Source organism: Equus caballus, chromosome 1, assembly GCF_041296265.1.
Source record: "Equus caballus isolate H_3958 breed thoroughbred chromosome 1, TB-T2T, whole genome shotgun sequence".
Classification (NCBI taxonomy): domain Eukaryota; kingdom Metazoa; phylum Chordata; class Mammalia; order Perissodactyla; family Equidae; genus Equus; species Equus caballus.
In genome coordinates, this window is record NC_091684.1 from 94,616,768 (window position 1) to 94,637,451 (window position 20,684).

General features: G+C 54.4%; 1 protein-coding gene across 1 annotated transcript; it reads left to right on the forward strand.

Annotated features, from left to right (window-relative positions):
- The first annotated feature begins 1,507 nt into the window (after positions 1-1,507).
- Positions 1,508-15,915, forward strand: GDF10 (growth differentiation factor 10). The gene is made up of 3 exons (XM_001494773.6): positions 1,508-2,267; positions 10,501-11,426; positions 13,384-15,915. Exons 1-3 carry the CDS (start codon positions 1,952-1,954, stop codon positions 13,573-13,575), a joined length of 1,434 nt encoding a protein of 477 aa, XP_001494823.3. The 5' UTR covers positions 1,508-1,951; the 3' UTR covers positions 13,576-15,915.
- The last annotated feature ends 4,769 nt before the right edge of the window (positions 15,916-20,684 follow it).

A 20,684-nucleotide genomic window follows, 5' to 3' on the forward strand; every position in this document is an offset into this window, starting at 1 on the left:
AGCTAATTACCAAAACAAATAAAATGCTTCTGGATGGTTTTCCAAAAGCTACAGGCCTGCCGTCCAGGGGCTCTCAATAGGATGGCCTCTAATTTGACACGGCAAGATTTTAAAAAATTACAAATGGGTTGTCTTTTACCCACCGACGGAAGCTTTTTCCAGCAATTCTTCAATTATTGCATTGTGAGCCCTCCAAGAAAAGTAACTGTTTTGGCTCGTAGAGCTCAAAGTTACCAAGTAGAGGGGACGATGTGTTCACAGTTTGCAAGTAATCCTTTGAAACATAGCACAGACAGCATTCTTGACGCTGCTGAAGAAGATGGTTTGAAGAGGTCCCTTCCTTCCCTCAGAAGGATTTGTAAACATTTCATGGGGGCCTTAGACTCCATGCTTCATCTGATGAAGGCTGAAGACCCTTTCTCAAAAGACTGTTTTTAATATGCAGTATTACAAAGGAAGCCAATTACATTAAAACATAGTTATCAAAAATTTTTTTAAAACAACTTTGCAACATAGTAATCTACATGCCTTCTTATTAATTCATTAAATAGCTAATAGAAAAACTACTTTAATTTCAAAACAATGATGAGCAAAACAATATTTTGAGAAATCTGAAACAACTTTCACCTGATATGAAAACATCCCTGGGTGGTGGCGATTGGTGACAAAAGTCACAGGTATGGTGAACACCACTGTGGTTGGTTACCTGCGTTTGCAATATTAAGAGAGGCTGTTTCAGGTCAGTGAAATTAAAGATGTCATTTTTCCCCATCTAAGTTCACAGAGCCCCTGAAATTCTTTCCACGGACAAGAAACCTTGCTAACCGGCCAGACGCAGTTCAGGCCCTTCTGGCCCAGAGCTAAGCTGAGGGGCAAGGAACCAGGGATCCCCTGCACCCTCGCTTCATTGCGAGTACTTCTTGGGAAACCCTCTGCTTTCTCTTCTTCTAGCCTGATGCTTTGGAAAGGTTTTGTAAAGCAATTTGAAACCACGTCCTTTTTCAGGACAATCCTGATGCATACATGACCAAAGATTAACAAGGATCTTTGATGTGTTTCTTCAACCACGGCAATCATTGTCACCAAATAAAGGATCTTACTCAAGTTGCCCTGGCTTGGTGGAACTGTCGAGTTAGGGTTTTTCTTTTCAAAGCCTGCCCGGGGAGGGTCCGTGTTCCCCTCACTCTTGCAATTTGGACACACACTCGCTCAGAGGCAACTGAGCAGCACACACACCCCCTCTCAGGTCCTAACGTCGGAGCTGTCATCTTAGAACCACACAGTCATCATCGCATGCCATTGCAGGGGCAACGCGGCAGGCGGGCCCCCCTCCAAAGGCCAACCAGCCCCCGCGCAGGCCCGGCCAGGCTGCGGCGCCGACACACAGGAGCCTGCCCGGGTCCGGGTCTCCGGCTCTCTGCAGGGGAGCGGGGAGCGCGCTTGCCCGCGCCCACGCCCCCCGCACTCGCCGCGCACCCCCGGGCGCACGGCCCTGCGCGCGCACGCCGCTCCTCGCGGGCGCACGCACAGCGCAGCCGGGCCAGGGACGGCCGTGTCGGCGGCTGCCCCAGAGGTCCGGGGCGCGCAGCCGGGTCCCCTGGAGGGCGCCGCTGGCCGCCCCGCCCCGCCCCGCCCCGCCCCTCGAGCCAGCCGAGCCGGGCGCGCCGTGGGCTGCAAAGTTTCACCGCGCGAGTCCGCGGAGGCGGCGCATCGGTTCCAGCTCGGCTCAGCTCCACTCGGCTCCGGAGGGCCGTGACCGCGGGCTGGGGCTCGGGCGGCGGGGACGGCCCGGCTCTTGGCTGCCCACCGCGCTCTGCCCCGCGCCCCGCGCCCCCGGTGCCAGCGCTGCCCGCGCGCCCTCCCGCCCGCCGCACGGTCGGTCCCCAGCCTCCGGTGCGCCCGCGCCCTCCTCCTCCTCCCGGGCTCCAGCCCTTCGCCGCCGCCGCCCACCATGGCTCGTGGCCCCGCTCGGACCAGCCCAGGACCGGGACCCCAACTGCTGCCGCTGCTGCCGCTGCTTCTGCTGCTGCTTCGGGACGCGGGCGGCAGCCACACGGTCCCTGCCCGCTCCGCCCTGCCAGCGGCCGCCGACGGCCTGGTGGGGCACAAGGATGCCCAGTGGCCCCTGGGGGACGCGGCCGCCGCTCTGGGCCCCGGTGCTCGGGACATGGTCGCTGTCCACATGCTCCGGCTTTATGAGAAATACAGCCGAAGGGGCGCGCGGCCGGGAGGGGGCAACACGGTCCGCAGCTTCCGGGCCCGTCTGGGTAAGTAGAGGGGGCTCCGGGCGGGCACCGCTTCTCCTCATTACCCTTTCCTCACTTGTCCATCCTCCGCACCCCTGCACCTCCGCTTTTCCTCTTCCTTCTATTCATTGACTTCTTCATTCATTCTTTCATTAACTATTCACCTAGCACTCTATGCTGGCCCCTGAGCCTCCAGCGGGGACACCGAAGTGGCAGAGTGACACAGAGTTCCCGCCCCTGGGGTGCTGCCAAGGCTGGGAGGATGTCACACTTGCGGGACACAGACCACCCCGTACACAAGGCTTTAAGCACAAGGTGGAGTGGGGCTGGGCTGGGGGAGCTCTGGGAGAGGCATGCATGTCGTAGGGGGCAGTTGTGCTGACTCGACAGATGAGGAGGGCACAGTCAGGTGGGCATGAGGCAGCCCTGAGAGGGGTACCAGGCGCTGGGCCCAGGCAGGGGCATGAACCTCCAGCTGGGGCCGGTTAGTGGTCTCCACGGCTGGGAAACCAGACTGGACTGAGAAGGGCCTTGGGTGCACAAGACTGAGGCCTGCTGGGTGCCAGCATGCAGTGTTCACACTACGGGGGTTTGCGGAAGAGTCCAAATGCATGGGCAGTGAGGGCATCCCTCCACTCCAGACCTTGCCCCACCTGAGCAGATCCCTTCCCCTCTCCCCACACCTTGGCTGGAACCGGACAGAGGCCACTTTCGGGGTCCTCCCTGCCCTGCTCCAGGAACATTTCCAGACTCCAGCCTCAGCTGTTGGCCTGCTCGGGCTGGGCTACCTCTGCAGGCCCCGGGCTGGCACAGACGAGGTGCAGACTGGTGGCAGGGGTGGTGGGAAGTTTCTGGTTGTCATGGAGACTACTCGTGGTCACAGAATGCCATTCCAGAAAATGTGAGTAGGGCTCCCCTGCAGCCCTTGCGGGGGAGGAGGCCATTCATCAGGAGAAAGAGCATCCGTCTGTAGCCCAACATTGGGCCAGACAGCCTGGGGTCAGATCTGCCACCTGTGGATCACTGGCTGTGTGACTCGAGGTAACGTCCATGGCCTCAGAGCCAGACCTGGGAAGCGTGGCCTCGAATAACTGTGTGCTGGCGAGCACCTGCCACAGAGAGCGCCTGTCCCCATCCTCCACTGAGCAGACTCACTAGATCAGTGTCCCTGGGCTCCAGACCAGACAGTCTAACTCCGTCCTCCCTGGTACCTTTTATGCACCACCTGCGGTCCATTTCTGGAGCATCACTATTAAATTAAGTCACTTAAGAATCATCTGGCATGAACGTGACTTTGGGCAAATTGCCAAAGCTCTGTGGACTTGAGTGTTCTCATCCACAGAATGGGCAGCTCATGGTAGTATCTTCCCTGCGGGGTTGCAGGAAAGATGAGATGAGGTAATGTGTGTGAGCACCGAGCCCGACACTGGCCAGATTAGGTGTTGGTGCATCTCGTTCCCCTGGGAGTGCAAAGCATCTGTGTTCATGTAGGGGTGGACTTGACCTTGCATCCATTGACTCAGTCCTCAAAGCCTTGCAGTTGAGGAAAACAAGGCCGGCGAGGCCACTGCTTCAACAAGGGGCAAGCATACCCATTGTGCCCCCCACTTGCTGCAGCCCTGGGTGTCGAGGAACATAGTCTGTCTTTGTATTTTCACAGACTGGAGCTGTGTAAGTAACAGTGGGGCATAGGCTGTCAGCCCTGAAAAGGACTTGGAGACAGTCCTTCAAATCCAGCCCTCCCACTTTACAGATCAGGAAACTGAGGCTGGGGGAACAGGGCTATCACACTGGCAGTGGTTGGTGCCTCCCTCTGCCAGGCCAGTGCTGTTCTCACTGCTAGCCTCCTCCATCAGAACGAAACTCAGGACTTAGGAGACAGATGGTGGAACAGACAGTTCTGGAAGAGTAGAATTATGCTGGACCAGTCTGGGACTGTCTGACAAATCCTACAGTCTGGTTTGGAACCATTTGACAGCCAGGGGTACAAGTCCCAGCTCCACCAGCTACTGGCTGTGTGCCGTGGCACATGTCGCTGTACCTCTCTGAGCATCGGTTTCTTGTGCACTGGGGAGGGGAAGATTCTGTGGGCTGTGGTGGGTTTTGTGCCTGGCGTAGAGGAGGCCCGAGCAGCTTGTCATCCCCTCCCTTGATTCACATAGGTTGTTTCACACCCAGCCCTCAGAGCTGCCCCAGTGACCCAGCTGGGAGGAAGTGTGCGCCTGGCCAGGGACCCCTCATCTTATGGATGGGACACAAATGTGGGAGCGTCTGCTCTGGTCCTGGAATACACTGGTACCAGCCTGCTCCATGCCGGTGGCTTCTGCTGCCTCAGCAGGTGGTGCCTCTTCTGGAGCAACAGATGCGTCAGCCCCGGTTGCTGTGGAGCCATCCTCCTCACTTGGCATCGGACAGTGGAGCTGGGGTTCCATGTGGGCTGTGAGCGGACTGGAGGGTCCGAATCCTGCACCTGTGACCCAGGCGCGGGACTGAACGTGTCCGTCACTCAGTTTATTTCACTTCTAAAATGGGGCTAATAATGCTCCCTTCCTTCTAAGTTTTTTCAAATGACCTGAGATCTGTCCAGCACATAAAACAGTGTCTGGCACACATATGTGTCAATAACTTATTAGCTCCTACTATTATTACTCCAGCCCTCCCTCCCTCTCATTGCTCCCTGGAGTGTGCTTTGTTCTCTGTTAGGTCCACATCAGTGGGGAGAGCTTCTGAGCCTGACCTTACGGGTTAAGGTTAGACAACCTCCACCCTAAACGGCCTGTCTTTAAATCTAGCCTTTTCCACCTACCTGTGTGATATTGGGCAAGTTGCTTAACCTCTCTGAGCTTGATTTCTTCATCTCTAAAATGAGAATAATAATCCATTCTGGTCTGTCAAAAATGCCAAAAGTCACGTTCATTTCAGTTCCCCAAATCTTTCCTGAGCACCTCAATAGGTGGCAGATGCTGTAAGCTCGGAGGACACGAAGATGCCTAGACTGAAAATGCGTAGAGAGGAAAGCTCAGGAGCTGGCAGGCAGGGAGAAGTAACAGAAGAATGTGGACAGCAGGACCGGTGGCACGATGGAGTGACAAAGGGCTAGGGGTGTTCTGCGGGAGCCACAAGGGACAGCCCTGACCCGCAGGGGAGGAGCCGGTGGACAGGGACCAGTGAAACCTTCACAGAGCAGGCGAGGCCAGCAGACTCTGATGGGCCCGAGGTGTAGCCGGGTGTAGAAATGACGCCGTCCACTGTGTGCTGGGGGCTAGGACGAGTGTGGCTTAAATGAGGAAATAGCATGAGGAGAGAGGCAGGAGGGGGAAGGGGGTGGTGGACCACCACCAGGCCATCAAGAGCCCTGAGGGTTATGAGTTTGCCTGTAGGGGGCAGTATGTGGGTGTGTCCACGGTTGGGGGGGTGGAATGGCAAGGGGAGGGAGAGGAGAGAGAAAAGGGGAAGAAGGCGGGGAGAGGGGAGAGGAGAGAGGGAGAGAGGGAGGGGGAAGGAGGAGGGAAGGAGACACAGAAGGTGGGGAGAGAGGAGAGAGAAGAAAGAATGAGAGAGGTTACAAAAGAAATGCATACTTAACGGGGAAAATCTGGAAATCCTAAAAAATTACAGTAAAGACAAGAAGTCATCCCTAATCACAAACCCAGATATAATTAGAGTTAATATTTTGGTGGAATATATATATACGTACACATACATATATGTATACACATATATGTATACGCATGTATATGTATATGGGCAGCATCTATATCTATATCTATATATACATATGTATATATATATCCTTTTATCCCTCTGTATATCCTTTGTTACCCTAAGAGGATCATGTTTTCAACATGGAGGTAAAATTTGCCATATCTGCACTGGCGGTTACTTTCTTTTCATTATTGGTCATCCTCAACTGGTTTTCATGCCTATTGGCCATTTGCGACTGTCCCTGTGGAAACTGCATCCATTTCTCAGGGTTCTTGTCCTTTTCTTACTGATTTTTAGAGGTTCTTTACATAGTAGAGACCTTAGCCCTTCATCTGTAATAGGTGGTTTCCTTATGAAGTGTGAGTGTGACGTGAGGGGGACATGTTCTGGAGTCTTGGTGGCAGCGGAGGCCGGGCCCTGGACGAGGCAGCGGTGGAGGGGGTCAGAGTTCAGGATGGTTGTGGACAAGAAGGAATGGAAACCTAACCGAAGCTGTGATTGGTTAGATGCAGGAGGCGGATGAGGCCGTGAGAATTCTCCGTCTCCTGCTGGAGGGGCAGACAGTGGCCATGCCTCCCGTCGGGCACAGGGACAGGAAGCCTGGGTGTGTACCCTGCTGGAGCAGCAGCTTCATGATGCCACATGGCCAGTGTGTTCTGAGCATGCACTGAGTCACCAGGCACTGTGCTGTGAACTCTGCAGAGATGCTCTTACAGCCTTAGGAGGCACGTGCAAATACTCTGCCTGGTTTACATATGAGGAAACTGGGGCCCAGAGGGGTTCCCTGACTTGCCTCAGGCCCCACAGCTAGTAAGTGATGCAGGCAGGATTTAAACCTGACTCTGGGGCCTGTGTGAAACTGGATACTCGATACGAGTTGGTTCTCTTCCCTTCTCTGCAGCACCGCCAGCTGTCCAGCCACTTCCTTCCTCCAGCTTGTCGTTGCTTGCACCTCAGCCCTGTGTTCTCACTGTGGTCACTCTGATGGCAGTTTCAAGGGCAATGGATGAAGGGACAACCTCCAAGTGGCTTGGATTCTGTCTCTATAGGACAGAGCAGTCTGAGGGTCCTCTTGGCCCAAGGGTTGGCCAGCAGGGAGCCTGGGGGGCCCTTGAGCTAGGGCCCCTTCCCCTCCTCTCTCCCCTCCAGTCCCGCCCCACTGAGTTGGAAGGAGGCTGCATGCCCGGCAAAGTGGCCCTGGCTTAGGGTTCTGAGAGTTCCAGAGACCCGCAGAGAGATCTAAGTAAGCCCCGTCCTTTCTTTCTTGGAGAGTCAGAACTCAAAATCCTCCAAATAATGATTTGTGTTTGTAAAACGTTTGAGAGTCCACGATGCATGATCTTTGTTACATTTGCTCTGAGGCAGATCATGATTCCACATTCTATCAGAGCACACGGGACGGGGCGGGGGTGGGGGACAGAAGGGTGTAGGTTGGGGGTCAGAGGGCCTGGGTGCACACCCTGGCTCTGCCCCTTACCAGCTGGGTGACTTTAGGCAAGTTATGTCCCCTCTCTGATGCTCCATCTTTTTGTCCATAGACTGGATGAGCCATCCCTTCTCCCCTCATTGTTAACTGAAGCAGGCAGATGTAGCAAAGACCCCACTCTTCCCCGGCCCTTCAATACGTATTTCTGAGCACTGACTAGCTCTTAGGTCTGGTGTTCAGAAGAACAGAGGGAGGGAGGAATGAAGGATCTTCTCTAGCTGACCAAAGACAGGAGCCCAGGGCACCTGCCCGGTGCATAGGAAATAAGGACCTCTCTTTGGGGCTTCTTCTTGACAGCCTGGGCTCAGCCAAGCTAGGAGACTGCAGGCAGATACTCCTTCTCTCAGCCACAGCCCAGAGCCCCTGGCATTGTGTACGTGCAGGTGCTGTCAGAGAGCAGGGCCAGCCTGTGGCCTTTCAGGTGCCGGGGACAGGGCGGACCCATCTCTACCTCAACAGTTCCCATCAGGGAGGGTCTTCACATGCTGGCTGGCTAGTAAGCGGCCAGCTCCCTATGGCCAAGGGCTAAAGCCAAACAGAGGAAGGACTCCTGCCCCAAGTGCACTGATGGGCTGCGTGACCTCTAAGGCTCCTCCCCATCTGAATCTCTGAGCACGCTCTCTGTGGTTCTCCATCCTAAGGGCCAGGCAATGTTTGCTGCCCCTCCCCCCCACACACACACTGTGCAGAAATAATCTCCTGGGAAGGCCAGTCCTTCTCTGCAGCACTTCTGCCCCATCCCCCCTCACCCCGGAGCACAGTCCTCCCAGCACCTTCCTTGGACCACACCCACCTCCAGCCAAAGTGGCTGTCCCTGCTGTGGTGCTCAGTGTCCTCCTTTATACCGCCTCTCGTTCTTTACCTTATTGCTGGAGGGGGAGCCAAAGTGCTTTTCTCTGGGGAGCCTTGTCCGTGTGCCACCAGTCTGCCATCTCCTCCTCACCGATGCCTGGAGCTTTCCAGGCTGGAGATGCTTGCATCCGGCTGCAAAGGGCCAGCTCTTCGGAAAGAGTCTGAAGTGTCTGTCCTTGAGCCTCTTCACTCTTTTCTAGTAAAGACTCCATTAGTAGAACAATAGAGTTAAGACTGGAACTGGATAAAAGGAAAACAGTCTATCTGCCGTGTTAGCTGGGTCACAATTCAGGTCTTTGGATCCTTGGGTGGGAGGTGCCCGAGTTGGTATAGAAGGAGCCTGCTCTGCCACCACTCGTCCTTTAGATGAAAGTGGCAGGGAAGCACATTTGGGGGCTCCTCCTTTGTGCCTGGCACATGAGGTATGTCGTGTATTTAATCCTCCAAACCATCAGGTGAGATAGAGATTCTGTTGTCCCTCTGAGGCAGGTGTGCGCGGTGTGGTCCCATTGGGAACTTGCTCCCCACACACAGGTCAACCCCAGATAATGCGGCCACCGCCCACCAGTGCTCCCCAAACTTGCCTGATGGTTAGAATCCCCTGGGGTGCTGGTTAAAATACAAATTCCTGGGCCCCGTTGTCCCAGACCCTCTGAATCAGCATCTCTGTGGAGGAAGCCGGTGATGGCAAAGTCTGGGAAAGGCAAGCCCGGAGACTGTGACATTCAAGGCAGTGTTTGGGGAAGCCAAGCTTAAATGACCATTAGGACCATGCGCAGCTCCATGTGTGTGGACCTTGTTAAGCGGCCACCATACCTCTCTGTGGGTTTGTTCCCAGGATAAGATAAGACAGCATCTCTAGAATGTCAGCTAAGCCTTGGCTGGCATTCATCGCATCTCCATAAATGTGCTTTTCCCTTCCTTCCTTGCTCTCTCTCCTAGTCCCTTAAGAGTGCACAACAATTTTCCCATTGAATTATGCCTCTTTCCCAATAGAAACAAATAACCTTAAACTGATGATTTTGATTTAAAAAAAAAATCCCAGCTGATCCCATAGGTGTAGGTTTCAGAGATGCCGTGGCCCCAACTCATGCCCTTCCGTGAGCCCAGCGTCCCGCACACATATACCCTCCTCCAGTTGGGAGCTCTCTTCCTCTGCAGCTTTACCTGGCAGACAGAGGCGGGGCAGCAGGAAACAGAGCCATGGGAGGGGGAGCCTCTGACAGGCAGCTCTGGTCCCTGCTGGTCTGTAGCATCACAGGGAGGCCTGGGAACGACTCCTCCCTCCTGTCCGCACCTAGAGAGGACTTGGCCATTCAGAACACTCATGCTGCCCCGTCTTGGGCTGGCTCCCTAGGGCTGCAGACCAGGGTGCCCTGCCCTGGGCCCAGGGTCACAGCTGGGAGAACCAGGTGAGAAGGAAGGGGCGGTTGAATCCCCAGGGACATGAGGACCAGAGCGTTCTCGAGCTGCAGGTGTGATGTCTGAGGGACCCTGGTCCTTATCATGGTCTGGGCCTCTGGAGAACAACCTGGACTTTGTAGATTTCATACAGTGATCTGGCACAACCCAGATATTGCTCTTTCTTTGTAAAACAAGCTTAAAAGCCCTAGGGCAGAACAAACAGCAGATGCCCAAATGCTCCTAAGCCCAGTTCCCTCCGAAGACCCTCAGAATTTGCAGAAAGTAGGAAGCACTCTGATTATTTCTCCTCCTTTGGGAGAATAACTGTGCTTAACATCTGCATTATAGAGGCCTTTGCAAATATGAGAGGGGCTGCTGTCAGCAGGTCATGGACCCAACCCAAACCACCCCCAACCCCTGATGCCACTTTCTCTGGTTAATGACGGTATCAGGTGTGCTTGCTCGTTTGTTCATTGAGAGGCATCAGAGTGCCGGGGAGGACACAGGAGGTGGAGGGTCCAGCAGGCCCCAGCACCTGCCCTGTCTGCTACCTTCTGTTTTTGCAAGCGGATATTGATAATCCTCAACCTCTCTGACCTCAGTTCCTCAACTATTCATTGGGGGTGATAAAGGGCGCCCTCCTCCGTTTAATGTGAGCGTTACACGAGATGAGGAAAGCCTGGCTGGCCTGTAAGTGCTCCCTAAATAGGTGTTCCCCTCCATCCCAGCCCTGGGCGGGAGACCCTCCAGCAGGGGGACCTGTCCGGGGAAGACCCTCACAGGCTGTGGTCTGTCCTTTCCTCGCAGAAGTGGTCAACCAGAAGGCCGTGTATTTCTTCAACCTGACTTCCATGCAGGACTCGGAAATGATCCTCACGGCCACCTTCCACTTCTACTCGGAGCCCAGGTGGCCCCAGGCACGTGAGGTGCCGTGCAAGCAGCGCGCCAAGAACGCGTCCTGCCGCCTGCTGCCCCCGGGCCCGCCTGCCCGCCAGCACCTGCTCTTCCGCAGCCTCTCGCAGAACACAGCCACGCAGGGGCTGCTCCGTGGGGCCATGGCCCTGGCGCCCCCGCCACGGGGCCTGTGGCAAGCCAAGGACATCTCCCCCATCGTCAAGGCGGCCCGCCGGGATGGCGAGCTGCTCCTCTCCGCCCAGCTGGATGCTGGGGAGAAGGACCCGGGGGTGCCCAGGCCCAGCCCCCATGCGCCCTACATCCTCGTCTACGCCAACGACCTGGCCATCTCAGAGCCCAACAGCGTGGCAGTGACACTGCAGAGATATGACCCCTTTCAAACTGGAGACCCGGAGCCCGGCGCAGCCCCCAACAGTTCGGCAGACCCCCGTGTGCGGCGGGCCACGCAGGTCACCGGGCCCCTTCAGGACAACGAGCTGCCGGGGCTGGACGAGAGGCCGGCGCACGGCCCCCACGCCCAGCCCTACCACAAGCACGAGCTGTGGCCCAGCCCCTTCCGCGCCCTCAAGTCCCGGCCGGGACGCAAGGACCGCAGGAGGAAGGGCCAGGATGCGTTCGCGGCCTCCTCGCAGGTGCTGGACTTCGACGAGAAGACGATGCAGAAAGCCCGGAGGAAGCAGTGGGACGAGCCGAGGGTCTGCTCCCGGAGGTATCTGAAGGTGGACTTCGCAGACATCGGGTGGAATGAATGGATCATCTCGCCCAAGTCTTTCGACGCTTACTACTGCGCAGGCGCCTGTGAGTTCCCCATGCCCAAGGTAGGTGTCGGGGGGACGCCGCTGTCAGCCGCCCGATGTCTAGTGTGACTCTCAGGCTGCCCTCCTGCCGGGTCCCTCTGCCTCCTGACCTCTGTTTCCTGTCTGTAAAATAGGGGCACTAACCCCTCCCATCTATTCGAGGCGGGCCATAGGTAGAGGGAGGTCCCAACGTCGCCCCCCGTTGGGCGGATGCATGGATGCCGTCTGCCTGTGCTTTTGAAAGTGTTGACCTGATTGAATTTGAATTTTTGGATCAAAGCATCTTTTCTTTCGGGAAGCAGGAGAATCCATCGCCCTAGGTTCGTGTCACCACCTAGCAAAATCTACAGAGGTTGAGTAGATGCTGGCCCCTGTTCCCCTCAAGACGTGTCAGGTCTCCACGGCCCCCTTTTTGTCAAGGCTCTCATTTCCGTTCCTGGCCTGGACCTCAGGATGTTGGCATCTGTGACCAGCACAGGACTGGGCTCAGTGGCTTACCAGTGTGGACTCCGGCCTCCCTCCCACTCAGGGCAGGAACCCACGGGGCAGTAAGCTGTCTGTGCACGAGTCTGCAAGACACACAGCACGCGGCTGTTTTATCCATGATGCTGACCTGGGGTTTTCAGAGTCTCACCTTCTCTCCGGGCTGGGTTGTGGCTCTGTCCATCCCTCTCCCCATGGCCTGAGCTGTGATGGGCTGGCTGCCAGACGATGTGGCCCCCCGCCCAGCCCCCCCCAGCCCCCCGCCCGGCACACAGCAAACACTTCCCTCCTGCTTGGCTCCTCTGCCGAGTCCCAGGCCATGTCTCCTCTCCAAGAAGGGAAGTCAGTGCATAAATCCACTTTGAACGTAAATAAATCGGCCAACTGGGAAATCCCAGACCCAGACGTGGGGCGGTGTTAACCTGTTTGGGAATTAAAGAGCTTCCCCAAGCCGTGCATGTGCAGAGAGGGGAAGGGAGGTGCGTGATAGAGAGACAGGCCTCTGCTGGAAGGTCCTAGCACAGGCCTGGGGCAGGTGTAGGACGAGTTTTCCGCAGACTCCAGCTGGCTGACCCCTACTTACCTTATCAGCCCACCCCTCGCTGCCTTCCCACATTCCCCATAAATCAGTGTCCCTGCCTCGCTCTCCCCACCTCCCTGTGCAAGAGGCCTTTCTCATCAGCACACCATACATAAAGCTCTCTTTGGGCGCGATCAGCTGAAGTGCATGTGACTTGGTCCTGTCCATCCTGTTGGATGTGCTTACGGAAGGGCATCCTCTGTACCCGCTGCTGGAACCCAGACTCCCCTGGATGCGAGAGGCTGCCTGGGGAGGGGAAGAGAGCCAGTGGGTGTGGCCCCGGGGAACATGGTTTCTAAGCCCGGCTACTTTCTAACGGAGGGGTCTCGGTCAAGTTACTTAGTCACTTTTAGCGTCAGTTTTTTCACCAGTAAAATTAAGGTAAAACCCGCCCCATAAGATGGTCACAATGACACAATGGGGTGATGCAGGTGAAGCAGCGCCTGCCACCCCAAAGTCAGACCCACCTGGAAAACGTCAGTTTTCAGCCCATCACGCTGGCGCACACATGTCTGCAGGCCTCCCCCATCGGTGCTAAGAACATGCTCACACGGGAAGCATGTCTGTACTCCTCAGACTGTAAAACCTGGGCGGCTGTGGCCCCAGACGGCACTGGCTGGGCATGTCCCTCAGCCTCCCCTCTGGACAGCTCCTGCCCAGCTCCCAGGGCTCCTGGGTGATGCATGACGCACAAGTGCCCCCAAGTGGCCAGTGGCGTTTAGGGGCTATGACTTCAACCTCCCTGGGACTTGGTCTGTGGCTGACTTTGGAGGAAACGATTTCCCAGCCGTGGGACCTCACTTTTCTTCTATGCTGATGCCTCTTCCATGGGCGCAGTCAAGGACGTGCTGATGGCATGGTGGGTGGGTGAGGGCCGAGCACCGAGGTAACCGTGCTCCTTTTCCCGCCTTGCAGATCGTCCGCCCGTCCAACCACGCCACCATCCAGAGCATCGTCAGAGCTGTGGGCATCGTCCCGGGCATCCCAGAGCCTTGCTGCGTCCCCGACAAGATGAACTCTCTTGGGGTCCTCTTCCTGGATGAGAACCGGAATGTGGTTCTGAAGGTGTACCCCAATATGTCCGTGGAGACCTGTGCCTGCCGGTAAGACCGCCTCCTCTGGGGTGGAAGGAAGCCTCCGCCCCACCCCACGCCCAGCAGGGCAGCATCCTTGGAGCCTTCTGGAGTGAGAGCTTGACTTGGGGTGCAGCGGTAAAGGCAGGGCAGAGCTCACAGGCAGCCTTGCTGGTCCCCAGAAAGATGTGTCCCCCGGGGCATCATTCTGGGGTCTTTCATTGCTAGTGACTTAGCCCCTCAGTGCTGGTGTGAACCCGCGAAGGAATCTGGGAATGGGCCCTGGCCTGACCATCGCCCATGGTCCGTCCCCTCTGCTCTGACCACCGAACGTCTCCACAATGTTGGCGTTTGTGAACATCATCTCATAACCCGGGAAGAAACTGCAAACCTGGGGGTGCTGGCTGCCCGCACCTGGAGAACGCCTCTGTTTAAGCAACCAGTTTAAAACACTTCGGGCCACATACTGATCCTGGAAAACGAGGCCTGAATATTGGTCTAAGTGGAGGGTTTCTTTCCAGCTCCACTGCAAAAGCTTTTACACACACAGTATGCACGTATAACCGATTTTGGTTTCTTTTTCTTAATATATATTTTATTTTAAAACAAAAAAGAGGGAGGTGATGCCATCCCCCACAGAGGTCGTCATGCCGGAGAGGTGCGCATTGTTTAAACGTGCTTATTGAAATAACACACACAGTAATATGTTGGAATACTAAAAAATAACCAAGATTTTTATATTTTTGTAAATTATACTTTCTATACTGTAGATTGTGTATGTTCTGTGTTTTTATGGGAGGTTAATAAATTCAAGGCACAGGGGTATCTTGAAAAACTGAATGTCGCCCATTCCAAAATATCGATGGATCCCCATCTGTAGTGTGGCATTTGGGTGGCTGCTGAGGTCACAGCCCCCTTTAGGATCAGCCAAGGCCCCCCCACACACTCTCATCTCTGTCCTGAGCTCCAGAAACTGGCTGCTCCTATGCCTTCCAGAGTCTGACCCCACCCCCGGCCCACAGCTCCACACCCTGGGCTCATCCAGGCAGGATATGGCCCCAGGAAGGCACAGTGGCCTCGCAGAGTTTCCTGGCTCAGAGGGGACATCGAGGGCTTGGGAGGTGTCCGAGGCATTTAAAGGAACTTCTGCAGTTGCTGGTCACAGACCTTTTTCTTGGGCTCCTTCAAGCAGGAGACTCAAAAGAAGCAATCAAGGGCCTCTCTTGTGGTCTGAGGGCTCCGGAGGGCCTGGAATGTCTACTTCTCCTTGTGCATGTTAGTATAATGGCCACCCTGCTTCCTGTCAGCAGCCCTGTCCCCAGATCGCCTCCCCCACACGGCTCCCTTATCCCCGAGATGATATCACCTTCCAGTTGTAGCGCCTGAACCTGGTTGACCGACATTCCTGAAGGAGAAGCTGGGTCTGTTTAGGGGCAAGTGTGTGACAGCCCCTCTGCTGGGACAGGCCAGGATGACATGGACCCCAGTCTTACTTGGAGGAGATGGAGAAGCCATGAGCAGTCCTCCAAGAGGGGACTCGGAGGGAGAAAAGAAGCCCAAGGCGCCTGTCTTAGGTCGGGCTCCTGAGACCAGAATTCCTGTGCAAGGGACGGAGAAGGAAGAGCTCCCAGAAGAAACAGGGAAGGGGAGGGGGAAGCAGGACAGGAGGACAAGGAGCCCAGCATCCCACATCCCAGATCCTGTGGGGAGCACTGGAGCTTAAGCTACACCTCAGGGTTAGTCCGGCATGGAGGCAAGGGAGCTGTACGTTCAGACCCACCCCAGGGTGCCCCTGGCTGGGAAGATGGAGAGCCCCAGTTCCCTGGCCCTCTGCACATGCAGCCGCGGTGGCTTCAGAAGCCCAAGCAGCCTCTGAAGAAGGCCACAGTGGCAGCTACTGGAGGCAAAGGGACCGACACTGGAGAGAGTGCCCAGAAGGGTAGGTCAGGGGGTCTGCGGGCACCTGTGGATAGCAGCATGTGCCCAGCATCTCCTCTGAGGGGCTCCAGAGGGTCCTGGGACATGTGTGTGAACAGCTGCCCCTGACAGAGCTCAGTGCGTTGAGGGGCGCTGTCCTTAGAGAGGCTGTCTTACTCCCACAGACACTGTCCTGGGACTGAAGGAGCCATTCATCGGATGGCGGGGCAGCCTCAAATCTGTCTGCAAGCTTCGTGCTTGCTGTGCCATGTCTAACCTTTTTGAAACAGGACGGGATATAAATTAATAGCAAAATAAGTCAAAATATTGGGGCTCAATAAAGCTTCAAGTGCCTTTCTTCTCCATATTAGATTCCTCATTTTTCCTTTCCCTCCTCAATTTTTTCTCATCCAACTGCTCCTTTTCCATTTTTTAATAAATATGGGGTGTCCCATAATGGTTCTATCTCATTCTTTCTCACGTTTTCAGTTTCTGGGATGTCTTCAGGGTCACCACAAAAGCCTGCAACTCCTCTGAGCCTTCGTTTCTGGATTACGGGGGGTGGGAGGAGCAGGCTAAGAGGATCCCCTTGTGTCCAGCCAGGGGCAGGGGTCCCGTGCTTGTGCCGGGATGGATGGCACCCTGTGGTGATGACTTAGGAGTCGGGTGGAAGAAACCAGAGTCATTAGCCACCCCTCACGTTACGGAGCACCATGCAGTTTAGATAAAGCAGCTTGTTCAGCCTCACAGCAACCTTGCAACTTCCTACTCAATTGGTGACTCAGAAAAACAGGCTTGAGATGCTAAGTAATTATGTCCACCAATGTCTTACCAAGACCACAGCAATGTTAGCCTTGACACCCAGTGCTGCCTGAATCAAAGTCTATGTGGCTAGTGCTGGCCCCCAGCTTCCCGGCCAGTGACCTCCACCCCCAGCCCATTGGGGTCGTGCCAGTGGTGCTGAGGGGCCTCACAGTAAAGCAAGCTTGAACAAGACATGTATGTATGGAACAACGTTTTTTCCTCTTACATCTGAAATATCAACATCACGTTATCAGAAGTCTGGGGTAGGGGTGGGAGAGTATGAGGAAGGGGCTCCAGGGAAAGAGGTATCGAGATGGTTCGACCAGAATGGAAGAGCTGGCCTCGGCTGGCGGCATAAAGACGGTGCGGGTACCAGCCTGTGCAAAACGCGTTCGACAGCAGCACACGCCAAGGAGGGCTGGCGGGGGTTTTGATGGGAAGACGGAGAGGGCAGAGCCAGCCTACCGGCTCTGGCTAGAAGTCATGCACCAAAACACTGAAGTTAGAGTTCAAGGCTGTTTCCTTTTACCAAAAGCTAGACACATAAAATCCTTCACTGCTAAACTGATGCTTCTGAGATTTCCATTCCCTTCCCGTCTCCTGCTCCCTGAGATAAAGATGCTCGTGCAAGCTTTCGTCTGCTTTTCCTTCTCACTGAGGTCTTGTCCCAATCCTAAACTCCTCCAGTCTCTCCCAGCAGTCCTGTTGGTATGAGTAGGAGGTAGGTGAGCAGAGGAAAGGACCTGTGTGTTTATTCAATTATGTAGCATCTCCTGTGTGCCAGATACCGTACTAAGCGGTACACACATACTGTGCATCTTGCCAGGCTCATACGAATCTCTTTTATCAAAACCAGTGTGCGCACTTGAACGTGCATCCGAATCACCTGGAGGCCTTCACCAGTTGCTGGGCCTTGCCCCTGGAGTTTCTGACTCAGGCCAAGACTTCGCATTCCCCACCAGTTCCCGGGTGCTGCTGCTGCTGCTGGTCCGGGGACCACACTTTAAGAAGCACTAGTCTAATAAATGTGCTGACCAGCCGGGTGCAGTCCTGAGTCAGGGAGTTCACATGGGCTGAACGCTTACTATGAACCAAATGGAAGCAGGATGCCAGGAGGCCAGGCCCGGAGCTGGGAAGTGACCCACCCCTGCTCTGCCCGGCTCGTGCCCTCTCCTGACAGCCTCAAGGCGGGTCCAGTTTTCATTCCTCTGAGCAATGTGTGGGTGAGTGTGGAGCTTGAGAAGCTCACAGAGAGACATGTGTCTCTAGGGGGTGTTCCTGACCCCCCTAGAGGCAGCCATACCACAGAAGTTCAGGCAGATCCCGTCCCACCTCCGTAAATGAAGGCTGAAGTCAATGGCTGCTGGAAGGATGAGCTTCTGTGATCCTTGAAATAAATGGATGAGTTGGATCTGCTTCTCTTGTTCATTAAATAGTACTTCTCCCTGAACAATGGCATGTGATAACTCCGTTTCTGTAATTCACAAGTCCTGGGAGAGGATGCTACAGAGGCTTTCGTTAAAAATCACGGCATAGTACTGCCAAACTGTCTGGGCATTGAGTATAGACAGGGGGACAAGGGTGAGCCGGCAGCCATGGGGGGCAGAGCAGGCTGACCAACACACCCGGCAGAGCACCCCAGGGTGTTCAAGGACATATGCAGAGATGAGCACAGAGGCCTGCCCATGCGGGACCTCAGATCCACTGTGAACGCAGGGCCAGCTCATGGGGAGTGTCGAATCGCGGGAAGGATGCGCACAGTCAAGCCAACAGAAAACAACAGTGCCAGGGCCCTTTGTTGTGGCTCTAAGGCGAATCCAATAGGGTGCCATTGCTCAGAACACAGAGGCTGCATGGCAGAGGGGAGCCCCAAGGAGGCACTGAAAGGCGAGCAGATGGGCCAAGGGAGGGGCATGAGACATCCGCAACCAAGAACCCAACAAAAGCAGGGCGCTGCAGAAAGGAAGGGCAGAGCTGCCCCAGGGGGGGTGAAGACAGGGATAGAAAGATCGACATCATACTGACAAGAACAACAACGAACATTGTTGGGCCCTTACCATGCGCCAGGCTCTGTGCTAAAGCCGTTCAGTGCTCCTGAGGAGCACCTGGGCATCCATGGATCCCCCTGGCCCTCTCCCTGGACACACAGCATGGTACCAAATATGATTCCTGAGCACGGCCCTGGACGAGCACAGGTAAGAGGCAGCTAGTACCATAGCTTCTAAAAGGCTGAAGCCCAGACACTGTGGTCTGGCTCACCAAAACATGGGGAAAATATAGTCCAGCTCAGCTAGCAAAGCAAATTAACATTTTTTTGTTCATCAAATTACTGAAGACTAAAAAGAACTACTGGTGAGGGGGTGGTAAGACAGATGGCTCTGCTCATGGAGTAAATCCTAAAAGAGCAGTTCTGGAAAGCAACAAGAGCTTTGAAAATATGTACATATACTTTGACTTAGATATGCCACTTCTCAGGACCCATCTTAAGAAAGTAATATAAGATATAGACTATAGTAATGTGCCTTGCAACGTTATCTTAATAAGTAGTCTAACTGTCCTACAATTGGAGAATGTTGAATACGTTAGGATATGTCCATACGGTTGGATATTGTTCAGTCGTTAAAAATGAAGTATAGGGGGCCGGCCCCATGGCCGAGTGGTTAAGTTTGCCGTGCTCTGCTTTGGTGGCCTAGGGTTTTGCCGGTTTGGATCCTGGGCGCAGACATGGCACTGCTCATCAGGCCATGCTGAGGCGGCATCCCACATGCCACAACTAGAAGGACCCACAACTAAAATATATTACTATGCACTGGGGGGATTTGGGGGAGAAGAAGGAAAATGTTAAAAATGAAGTCTATGAAAAATTTTTTATGGCACAGGAAGATACTTACAAAACCCTTAGGGGCATCTCCTTCTGGTGACAAGATCTAGACTCCTCTGGGAAATCATCCCAATCTGACTCTCATTCCTTGCTGCCAGGGACATCAGCCCCACCTAAGCCAATCAAGGCATTGCCTTTCCCGGCCACAGCGATTGGCTGGTGCGTGGGCAGATGACCCAATCAGGACCAAGGAGAGACCTTGAGTGCAACCAGGACTTCCTGGAAAAAAGGCTTTTGCTCCTCTCTCACTGGATGTGGACAGGATGCAGACCTCCTATGGCCATCTGGCCAAGACACAGAGATGGAGTGCAAAGAGCACACAGCGGAGGGCAGCTCTGAGTGTGGAGGAAACATCACTACAACTCTGCCTGTGCTCTGGACCAGCCTGTGCTAAAGCCAAACCTTGGCTGAACTTTTCAGCTCTCATTAGCCAGAATCCACTTTGCTTAAGTGTGTTTGGATTCTGCCTTTCTGCAACTTGCAGCAAAAGGAACTCTAAAAGATATGCTTTTGAATTTTTTAAAATTATGGTAAAATATACATAGCAAAATTTCCCTTTTTTGTGTGTGAGGAAAATTGGCCCTAAGCTAACATTTGTTGCCAATCTTCCTCTTTTTGGTTTTTGCATGTGAGATGCCACCACAGCATGGCTTGATGAGCATTGTGTAGGTCCACACCAGGGATCAGAACCAGCCCATCCTGGGCCACCAAAGCAGAGCACGTGAACTTAACCACTATGCCACCAGGCCAGCCCCAAAATTTACCATTTTTTAAGTGTTCCATTCAGTGGCATTCAGTACATTTACATTGTAGAATTCCATCTCTAGAACCACATTCCATCTCTAGAACTCTTTTCATCTTGCAAAACTGGAGCTCTGTACCTGCTAAACACTAACTCCCCATCCCTTCCCAGCCCCTGGACCACCATTCTACTCTGTCTCTGGGCATTTGACTATTCTAGGGACCTCATAGCAGTGGAATCATACAATATTTGTCCTTTTGTGACTGGCTTATTGCATTTCGCATAATGTCTTTAAGGGTCATCCATGTTGTGGCACATGTCATAATTTCCTTCCTTTTTAAGGCTGAATAATATTCCACTGTCTGTATGTGCCACATTTTGTTCATCCAGTCATCCCTTAATGGACCCTGGGGTTGTTTCTACCCTTTGGCTATTGTGAATAATGCTGCTGTGAACATGGGTGTACAGATATGTCTTTGAGACCCTGATTTCAATTCTTTTGGGTATATACACAGAAGTGGAATTGCTGGGTGATACGGCACACTACTGGGAGAGGAGAGGAAGGATGAGAGGATCTTTCGTGGCTCAGTTAAGCCAGCCCTTCCCAAGCCCCCAGCAATGGAAAGCTGGTGGCAGGAGAGGGAGGGAGTCCTTTTGCATGAGGACCCCACACCTTCTGGGAAAGACAGAACAAGATCCAAACCCTGTTCCCTATGACCAAGACATGAGGGGATCTGTCTACATGGACCAAGGCCCATTTGTACAGCAAGCTAAGAAGGTCTCCGAAATCACACGACCT